Source organism: Urocitellus parryii, chromosome 4, assembly GCF_045843805.1.
Source record: "Urocitellus parryii isolate mUroPar1 chromosome 4, mUroPar1.hap1, whole genome shotgun sequence".
In the NCBI taxonomy this organism is placed as follows: domain Eukaryota; kingdom Metazoa; phylum Chordata; class Mammalia; order Rodentia; family Sciuridae; genus Urocitellus; species Urocitellus parryii.
In genome coordinates, this window is record NC_135534.1 from 211022606 (window position 1) to 211032265 (window position 9660).

The 9660-nt window shown below is 60.0% G+C and overlaps 1 protein-coding gene across 1 annotated transcript; it reads right to left on the bottom strand.

Annotated features, from left to right (window-relative positions):
• Positions 1 to 316: 316 nt before the first annotated feature.
• Nrarp (NOTCH regulated ankyrin repeat protein) lies at positions 317 to 2191 on the bottom strand. The gene has a single exon (XM_026395475.2). The coding sequence runs from the start codon at positions 2136 to 2138 to the stop codon at positions 1794 to 1796; it is 345 nt and encodes a 114-aa protein (XP_026251260.1). The 5' UTR covers positions 2139 to 2191; the 3' UTR covers positions 317 to 1793.
• Between the last annotated feature and the right edge of the window lie 7469 nt (positions 2192 to 9660).

Below are 9660 nucleotides of genomic sequence, written 5' to 3' on the forward strand. Positions count from 1 at the left end.
TCGTACACTCAGGATGTGCTGCAGACTCTGTCCAGTTGGAAGTGATCAAACCCCGGCCCATAGCAGCTCCAACATAAGCCTAGGAGTCTTAACATTAATTAACATAATTAAAAAGGCATTTGCATGTAGAAAAAATATACAGAACTCCTTTTGGAGTAATCTGTGCTTGTTTCAATGTCTGCTTGTTTCACTGACATTATCAACATATTCTTCTCACACGTTCCTTAAAAAGCCAAAGAGGCCGCATGTGACCAGCCAGCACAAAGGGCCTCCACCCACCTGTGTCCTCAAGTGCTCCCCATTTTTGCACGCAGGGTCAGCAGCACTTCTACGAAGGGGAAACCTCATTTAAATTTGAATAATTCAGCCTCCCTTTTATTTCCCAGGATCAAAACAAGGGGTATGGGGTTGCATAGAAAATCGGAACCACAGAAACCAGGAAGGCTCCTTTCGCGACTGCTAGCGACGCTCTAGCGCCTCTGCCGTCCCGTCCTCGGCGCAGCCCCTCCCCCATGGCAGATCCTCGGATCCCAAGTGGGTCCTCGAGCCGGGGAGGCCGAGGAAGGGCGAAGGGGCCCTTCCACTCAGCAACAGCACGAGAGATTCACAGTCTTATAGGCATTTTATAAAAATATAAATATGGGTACACTGTTGCCTTCACAACGCTGGATACAACGCCCTTTAAAATTGGGTTTATAACCAAGATTCAAAACATACACCTAAAACTTGGCTTAAAATATGTTAATATTTTATATTGTCATAAATGTTATGACGTTTAATCGCGGCAAATCCATTTACTTTTTTAAAAAAGTGTGCAACCGACTGTTAACTATAATAGAACTCACTAGTAAGGGTAACGACGGCTCCTACCCCCCCACATCCCTGCCTCGCGAGCACCAGCGAGCTTCCAGGCCCCCTAGGAGACTTTGCAAAACCAGCCGGTTTGCGAGATGGTGGCCTCTCACGGAGGGGAAGGGTGGCCTTGGGCTTCCGAAACTCACTCGGGATGCAGGGAGAGGGAGGAGGAGAGGGAGAGAAGAGGAGGCAGGAGCGAGAGGGGGTTGGGGCAGGGGAGGGAAGAGCAACGGGAAAACCGTCGAGCTAGGCGGTATTTTCAGTGCAACCAAGAAATGGTAGACTCAAGTTTTTAGTTTTAAGACTAGAAAAAAATGCATCTTTCCCCCATGACCACATTGACCACGCATAATATTTTCCAAACAAAAATCAGGCGCACAAACTTCACCCACAAATATACACACACTTGATAAATAGTTTGGGGCACCAGGGACAGCGAACATCTCCTTTGTGGCGCGCGGGCGCGCAGGCTGCTCGGTAACTGCTCTGCGGCCCTGCGGGATGGCGGGTCCCGTGGGCGGCGATGGGCGCCCGAGTCCGCCGCGCCCCAGCCGCGCGCCTTTCAGCTTCGGGAGAAAGCCTTCTGAGCCGAGGATCCGGTATCTCGGGATTCCGAACTCACTGGTTGTGAGACTCAAATTTCAAAAGGGGCTGGCGCCTGCGCCCCGCCCCCACCCGCGAGGCGGCAGGCGGGGACCGTGGGAAGGCGCTTGGACCGGGCCGGGCAGCCAGGCACCGCCGAGGGGAGGCGCTGGCCGGCGGGGCGGCGGGCCCCGGGGCCGCGGACGCGCACTCTGTCCTCGTCGTGGCTGCGGGCGCCGCCAAGGGCTGGGCTGCCGGCGGGCCTGCGACCCTAGTGTACACCGAGGTAGATGGCTGGAAGGTACAGCAGAGACGACGCGGGCGAGGGCTGGAGGGGTTCAGGGTCCGGGCGGGCATCACCGGCCGCTGGCCGCATACTTGGCCTTAGTGATGAGATAAAGCACGATGTCCTGGTGGCCGCCAAAGGCGGCGATGTGCAGCGCGCTCCAGCCGTCGCGGTTGGCCAGGCGTATGTCGGCGCCGAACTTGACCAGCAGCTTCACCAGCTCCAGGTTGCCGTCGATGACCGACTGGTGCAGCGCCGTCTGGCCTTCGGGACCGAACGAGTTCACGTTGAATTCGCAGTTGGTCATGTTCTGCAGCAGTGACTGCAGCTCCTGCGTGTTGCCCTTGCGCACCGCTTCCTGGAAGATGCGCTGCGTCTGTGGCGCCGAGCAGGTGGACAGCTCCGCCTGGCTCATGCTGCCGCCGGGCGCCGGCCGCGCGCCGGGCCGGGGCTCAGCTCGGGCGGCGGCTGCGGCGCAGGCCCCCGCTTGTCTCGGGGCGTGTCTCGGGACGCGCCTCGGCGCATGGAGGGCGCAGCGCCCCCGGGCCCCGCACGCCGCCCCTGCGCGCTCCAGGCGCTCGGGGCCGCGGGCCGCCGCCGCGGGGCCCCCGCCGCATCCAGCCGCGCCGGGCTGGCGGGTGACGGGGGCGGTGGCTGCGCTGGGGGGGGGGGGCGGGCGAGGTGGGGCCCGGCAACGCGCGTGGTCCCAGTCCTTGCAACGCACGCGGTCCCAGTCCCTGCTGGGCTCAACTGCGCTCCCACACAGCTCCCACTCGTGTCCTCCCGCGCCGCGGCTCTCACTCACCCGCGGCGCCCGGGAGCCTTTTACAGTCCTTATATTTGCATAACAATGGCCCCATGACGCGCGAGCCGGCGGGCCGGCTATTGGGCCATGTGCACGTGAGGGCGGGGCGTGGGCGATGCAGGGGGCGTGTCCCGGCGCGGTGCGTTCCGCGGCAGGGGGCGCTGGTAGCTGGAGGCGCGAGGCTGGGAAGCCAGGTGGCCGCGGGGCGCCCACTCCGACGCTGCTACCGCCTGGATCCGCTCGCCCTGCGCCTCCTCCTCCCTCCGTCGTCGATCCGCCCACTCCAGCCCCTCCAGCCACCCAGGAAATTCTGAGCTTCCTGCTCAGTCGGATGCTGGTGACGGCCACTCCACGAAGGGCGCCAGCTTGTGGCCCTCCACTACACTGGTCCTTCCAGCGCAAGGGCAGCTTCCCCCAGAGGCACGCCCAGTCTGTTTGGCTTCATCACATTGACAAGAGGAGCCCCAAGCCCCCAGACATCCCGGGAAGGGGTCCCACTCTCCTCTCCAGATAAAGCCTGGGCGGTGGGGGCGGGGTCAGGTTCTCAGTGGAAGGCTGTCGTTGGACCGCAGTACTGGCCTCTTTGCTGCCCAGCCCCTGTCTGCATGTAGGAGGCACAGAGATCTGGCCAAATGGGCAGTCCCAGGTAAGGCACTCAAGATTGCCTTGCAAAGGAATTCTGAAATTACTCTCTCCAAACTGTAAAGCCAACTGACTTTTTATTGACTAGCTCTAACTGACCTAGAGGTGCTAGCCAGGGACGCAGCACTGCCACATTTCCTCATTAGGTTTACAGTTTATAGCTCTGCTTCGGTCTCTGGGAATTAAGGAGGAATCATTCTCAGATTCTCAGACTTGCAAAGCAGGAGGCTGGGGCACGCTGGGGCTTGAATTCCTTCTGAGGCCAGGCCAGGAATTCTTTGTTTTTGGTGGGGGTGGGGGGGCACTGGGGATTGAGCCCAGGGGCTCTTTACTACTGAGCTAAAGCCCCAGCCCTTGCTAAGGTCTTGCTAAGTTGCTGAGGGTCTCACTAACATTCTGAGGCTGGCCTCAAACTTTTGATCCTCTTGCCTCCAGCGACTAGGATTATAGGCCAGCAGGCTGTGCCCAGATTAGAGCAGGAATTCTAAGCAGGCAGCTCTGGGCCTCTCCAGGAGAGCTGCAGGGCTCTCCTAGGTGTCTGCCCAAGTATCTGGCTACTCACATAGGTGTGTCCCCACCTTATTCTGTCTTCTGGGGATGGTCACAGCCAAAGTAGGAAGAGAAACTGGGCAAGTGCCCATCTCTGTCTGACTACTCTCAGGCCTGACCCTGGCAGATTTGACAGGGTCTTCTTGGTGGCCTGGGGACCTGAATCTCTCAAGTGCACAACTTAGGACAGCTCTGGTTCTCCTGAGGTCCCTGGTCCTTCTGGCTTTGCTCCCCTGACGTTGCCCACGGGGCCTCTGCATTTTTACCAAGAGCTCTTGAGGTGAGAGGCACAGTGTAGGTTCTCTGTATTCTGCAGGTAGCAACATCAAGGTTCAGGTGGGGACGCTGTCTCTAGCTAGCATCTTGGTTTCCTAAGGAAGGGGGCTGCCTTGTAGCTGGCAACTCGGTTCTGGCTGGTGGCTGCACAGCAGTCCAAGGGCCGAGTGTGGACGTGTGCTCCAAGAATGTGCCCAAGAAGGGTGGACTGCCTTTTGGTTCTTTTTTTGCCCGTCTGCCCAGGGCCTCGTGACACTTGACTGGAGGACATGGAGGGCATGGCTGTGGTAAGGGGAGCTCATGCTCTCACCAAGCCCAGGTGCCCTGGAAGGTGGGTGGGTTCCCATATAGGCTCCTGCCCAGGTGGGCTCCTGCCCAGCCTAGAGAAGGGCATCTGAGACACTGGCAGGAGCAGAGCCTGGGAGAAAGGTCCTGTTGACATCCGCGGCCTCCGGCAGACAAAGGGGCCTGTGTGAGCTCAGTGTGGGAACTTGAGGCTGCCGCCTTGAGGCCATGAAATGGCCGGTGGCTCTGGCGGCCCTGGCAGGGGTGGTGTGGCTGGTGTAGGAGCCCTGCCTGGTGGGAGCCTACCCTGAGGTCACCCTGCCATCGGTCAGGAGCAAGGCTGACAGATGTGGCCTGGCTGCCACTCCTGTGTGGCTGGGCACAAGCCCACACCCTGGCCATTCTATGTTGCTCAGGTGGCCAAACCATCCTCGGGCTTCTGTGGGAATACCTGGGCTGGGCCCCTCCACTGTGGCTGCAGGGGGATTTGCTGACTCTCTGGCCTGGCCCCACCTCCTCCTCCTTGAAACGGCCCCATTTGAGAAAGAGATATGGGAGGACCGTGGGGGCACCGGCCCCTTGTAAGTGCTGCCCAATTGTTTGCTGATGGACACGTCCAAAAGGTGGACATTTGTTCCAAATGCCATTAGAGAGAAGGTATGGAGGGGACCCACTGTGTACCAACCAGACTCAGAGAGGACCCAGTGCTGATTTCCTGCATCTGTGATTCCTGCCTAAGGCCTGGAGAGACCCTCCCACCCGTAAAGCTGGGCACTGCCCAACCTCCCCGCCTGATCCTGACAATGCTAGCCCAGGGGTGTCCTGCCCACCACTACCCACCCCCAGAAGGCACTGGTGGGACCCTGTCTTCCTCCAGGCTCCTCTTTCCTTCCCAGGGGGCTCAGAACAGTGGCAGCATGGGGAACATTCTGGAACCCAGCCGGAGAAGTCTGGGCAGGGCAGATGGGGCAGCTTAGGGGAGGGCCTGGGGGAGGACAGTGCAGAAGGGGCAGCCGGCCAGAGCTGGGCCTAGGCCTTCAGCCACCTTAAAGGCACTGAGCAGGGGAGGGAGGCCAGCGGGCAGTGGGGGCGGGGCTTCCAGCTAATTCATTAAAATGTGTCGGGGAGCGTGGGAAAGAGGAGAGTGTTTCTTCCCAGCAGCCCAGACACCTGGTAGAAGGGCTGAGAGAGGATAGGAATCAAATAACAAACACCAAGCCCTGGCCAGCACCGGCCAGAGCGGAGGAAGGACACGGGGCAGGAACTGCAGCAGACAATCCCTGTGACCGGGGCTCCTGCTCGCCCGGCTGGCCACTCAGCACACTGGCACCAGGGGCCACAGCCTCCCTGTCAGCCTGGTGACTGTCCCCAGCACAGGAGGCAGCCTACTGCTGACCTGCCCGCAGGGCTGGGGAAGGTGCGTTGGGACTGAACCTGCATGCGGGGCTTGCTGCCAGCACCTGGACCCAGAGTGGGCAGGGCAGAGCCTCAGCCCCACCGAGCCAGCAGCGTGCAGACGCCTCAGCTAAGGATGGGGTGGAAGGGCAGGTCCTTGCCAGGAGAGTGGCACAGTCTCCTCTCTCCATAGCCTCTGTCTCCCAGCTCTGCCTCTGTCTGTCCTGGACACTGCAGTCTTTGGGTTTCAGTTGGGAGCAGAGGCTCAGGATGCAGCTGGGCTGGGCAGCAGTCAAATGCCTGCAGCTACTTCCTTCTCCTCCTCAATAGGGAGGAGTGTGGTCAGGGCTGCTCTCCCAGGATGGCCTGTGGAACTGGGGTACCACTCTTAGAAACAGCTCCCCTGACTCCCCTTGATGCCCCTGCCCAAGCCTCAGCTTCAGGCCCTTTGGCTTCCCAGCAGGTCTGGGGGAAGGGCGGGATTGGAGCTGGCTCTGCCATGATACTGGGTATGTCTGGGCTGGTCCCTGCCCATTTCTGAGTCCCACTCTCCCCATATGTGAAATGTGGGAAACACCACCCTATTGCCCTGAGCAGCCCCAGGCTATCACCCATAGGGGCTATCACCCATAGGGGCTGCTCAGGGCAATACCTAGCCCTGGTGTGGTCAGGAACCCCAGGGAGACCCCTACTGGGCTGGTCCAGGGATGATGTGCAGAGGTGGGCCTGGCATTGCCCAAAGCCTCTGCTCCTGGGCCCACACACCTGGGGCCTCTAGGTGCTCCTTGCACTGAGCAGAGGTGGCTACTCCTCCCCTGCCCCCAGGCCCTGTTACCAGGAGGCATCCGCCTAGACTCCTCAGCCAAATCTGAGCTGGTTTCCGCTGGGGACAGGAAGTAGAGGAAAGGGAAGTGTGGGGGGGTCGCATTCCTGGGGGGTGAGCAAGGAGGAGACAGGCCCCTGCAAGACCAAGTCAGAGCTCAGGCTGCTGCCCAGGCTGGCTGCTCACAGGAACCCCTCCTGGGCCTCCCCCTCCTCCCCCTTCCTTCTGTCCCCCTACCCCTGCCTCCTCCATCCCTGGGCTCCCTGCACTCCATGTCACCAGCACCCGTAAGCTCTCCAAGTGGTGATCAGTAGTGGCCACCTGGGCTCAGCGTGGAGTAGCAGCAGCTGCCTCTACACAGTGGTGACATGGAGGTGCTCACACCCACAGGAGTACCCTGGTGCAGGCACAAATACCTCCAGCCAGATGCCTCCCTCCTAAAGCTGCGGAGCTCCTCTCCCTGGAGGGCCACTTGGGTGAGGGCCCTGGGGTCACACCTGGGCTCTGACTGCAAGCCCCCTGGCTGTCTGGAATCTCTGGTCTTGTGTGTCCTTCAGTCCCCGGGCTCAGGAATGGGCTCAGGACAGGTTTGTAGGATGCACATTAGCAGACATGAAGGAGCTGACCCATGTGGGTCAGGTATCCTGCATGGTTATTGTCTGGCTGCCCTGGCCAGAGCAGCCCTTGGAGGGGCTACTCACTGGGCTAGAGGTTCAGTGTGACTCGCAGGGATTGGGCTCCTCCCGGACACTGTGGCAGTGAGCAGTGACACAGGCAGGGGGGGCTCCCCAGCAAGCCTGCTGGGACCTCTGTGAGCTGCAGCTGTGTGCCTTCTGTTGCCCAGTGCGGTCTGGGTGCTGGTCTGCAGGTCTGCCACCTCTAGCTAGCAGCAGGGAGGCTGGGCCAGGACAGATAGAAGCAGTACCCTGATGATTTAGTCCCCACCTTGCCCTTGGCTTGAGGCTGGCCACCTGAGCTGTGCCCAAAGTCCCTCTTTGGCAGCTCCTTCTTCTGCTTCTCCATCTACCCCAGACCCATACCTCTCTCTATCCAGGTACCCCTGGTTCCCCAGGTCACCAAACCTGGCCTTCTCCATTTTCAGCCCCCTCTGGCCACTACCCCCTTGTGGTCCACAGGGCACAGAAACCATCCCATCAGAGCACCCAGAATGAACCCTCTGCAGGGCCAAGACCCCCACCTTGAGGCAGGTCAAAGAGCTAGGGACCTGTGGAGAAGCATGTGGTCCCACAGCTCAACTATCTCCCTTGTGACCATTCTTGTTCTGGACAGCCTCCCCATCTGACCATCTAAGATGACAAGGCATGATGGGACTGTCCTAAGATGGGGCTCAGAGCCACCCATGCCCATGATGCAGCTAAGAGCCCTGTCACTCACTGTCATTGCTAGGTACCCAGCCTCCTCCACTCCCACAGAGAGGGGCAAAGTGTAGGGAGCTGAGAAGCCTTGAGGCCACTGGGTTCCCTCCTTGGGGACCTCACACCTTGGGATGTTCTTGGGGCTCAAAGGTCCCTGGGAAACATGTTCTGGGCGCGAGATCTGCTGATTAGGGCTCTGGGGGCCTGAGAACCGGCAGGCGGGGGCGGGCCAGCTCATTTGTGGCGATGAGCAGATAAGCCCACTGCCAAGGAGACTGTGTCGAAATCAGCCAGCCTAGGGTGAGTGGGCGGGGCCCAAGGGGCCACCAGAGACCTCAGGGTGGCCCCTTCGAGGAGGCCCCCATCTCTCTGCAAGCACTGGGCAGATGGGCCAGGCAAGGGGTCACTGAGGCCAGTGAAGACTGTAGGAACTCTGGCCAGCAGGTGGGACAGTCCTTAGTTTTGTCAACCCTGGTCATTTTGCTAGGGAAACATTTCTTTACAGATGGTCCAAAATCAACTGCAGCCAGGGCAGGGATGGATGCAGCCCCACCCTGGCCCCACCAGGCCTCCATCTGGTCTCCCCGCTGGGAGACCAGTCTGCCTGGCCCCTGCTGTTACCCTATGGTTCTCTGTGGCACCAGCACAGGCAGGTGCTGTCCACCCCCAGGGAAGCTGAGATGTCTGAGATCCTGGGGACTGGAACTGGCAGCCTCAAGAAGGGCTCCCCCGAGTGCATCAAGGACAGAGGCGAGAGCTACCCAGGACGGAGGCCACTGCACACCACCTGCAGCAAGGAGGGCACTTCTCTGCCCCAGACCTCTGTGGGAAGTGGCCAGCCAGTTTGGGGCTGTTCAGGTGGGGACTGTGGCAGCAGGAAGGGGAAAGACAGGGGCCACCTAGAAGGCACACTGTGCTGAGGGTGGGGAGGGGGTCCAGCAGGGCCAGGTGACCACAGCTTTCAGCTACCTGCCTGTGGCCCTGCACAGAGCCTGGGCTCTTTCCCAGGGAAAGTCCCTTCCTGAGGCTCGGGCCTGAGCGGGCACTGGCTGTGTGCATGCGTGGTAGATGGGCCTGAAGCCAGGGCACCTCCAACTTCACTGTTCTAGTTGCTTCCAGGGCATGTGCTGTTGGCCCTTCTGGGTGATGGTCTCTCTCCTGGCCTCAGGATGGTGCCATGAATGGGTCCCAAGACCCCCTTCTAGAGACCCCATCCCTGCCCTTCACTGAAGAGGAAGTCATATGCACACAGGTGTCTGCATGTGACAGTATATGTGGGCATATATCTGCATGGAAGGTGTGCACAAGTAAGCATGTGTACATGTATGGCTATGAGCAGGCTTGTGTGCACGTGTGGGTACATGTCTGTACATGTGTATGCAAGGGAGGGGCCACCAGAGAGCATGGGGTCCTGAGTGTCCAGGTCCTGGAGTCATCTGTGCACCTCACAGAGAAAAGCATGGACCACAGCCCTGTGTGGTCCTAGGAAGCTCAGTGCTGGATGGGAACCCTGTGGCAGCCTGCCCCCAGGGAGGCTCTCCTTTGTGCCATGAGGCCCTCCTCACGGCCACTGGGTCACACCAGCTACTTCATCAAGTCTTTGGAGACCTTCAGGTATTGGTCACATTTGCAGGCCTGGGATAGCTCACTCCTGCAGCTGTGGGTACGGCCAGGGGCTTCACAGAGACAGGTAATGGTCCCCAATTTTGTCCCATCTGTGGCCCTGTGGGGGCAGGCCACACCACTCTCTGGGAGCCTTCCTGCTTGTGCCATGGTGGCCTCTTCT

Bases quoted from the DNA above. Each gene is read 5' to 3' on its own strand.
- Nrarp (XM_026395475.2), bottom strand. From the start codon at position 2,138: ATGAGCCAGGCGGAGCTGTCCACCTGCTCGGCGCCACAGACGCAGCGC.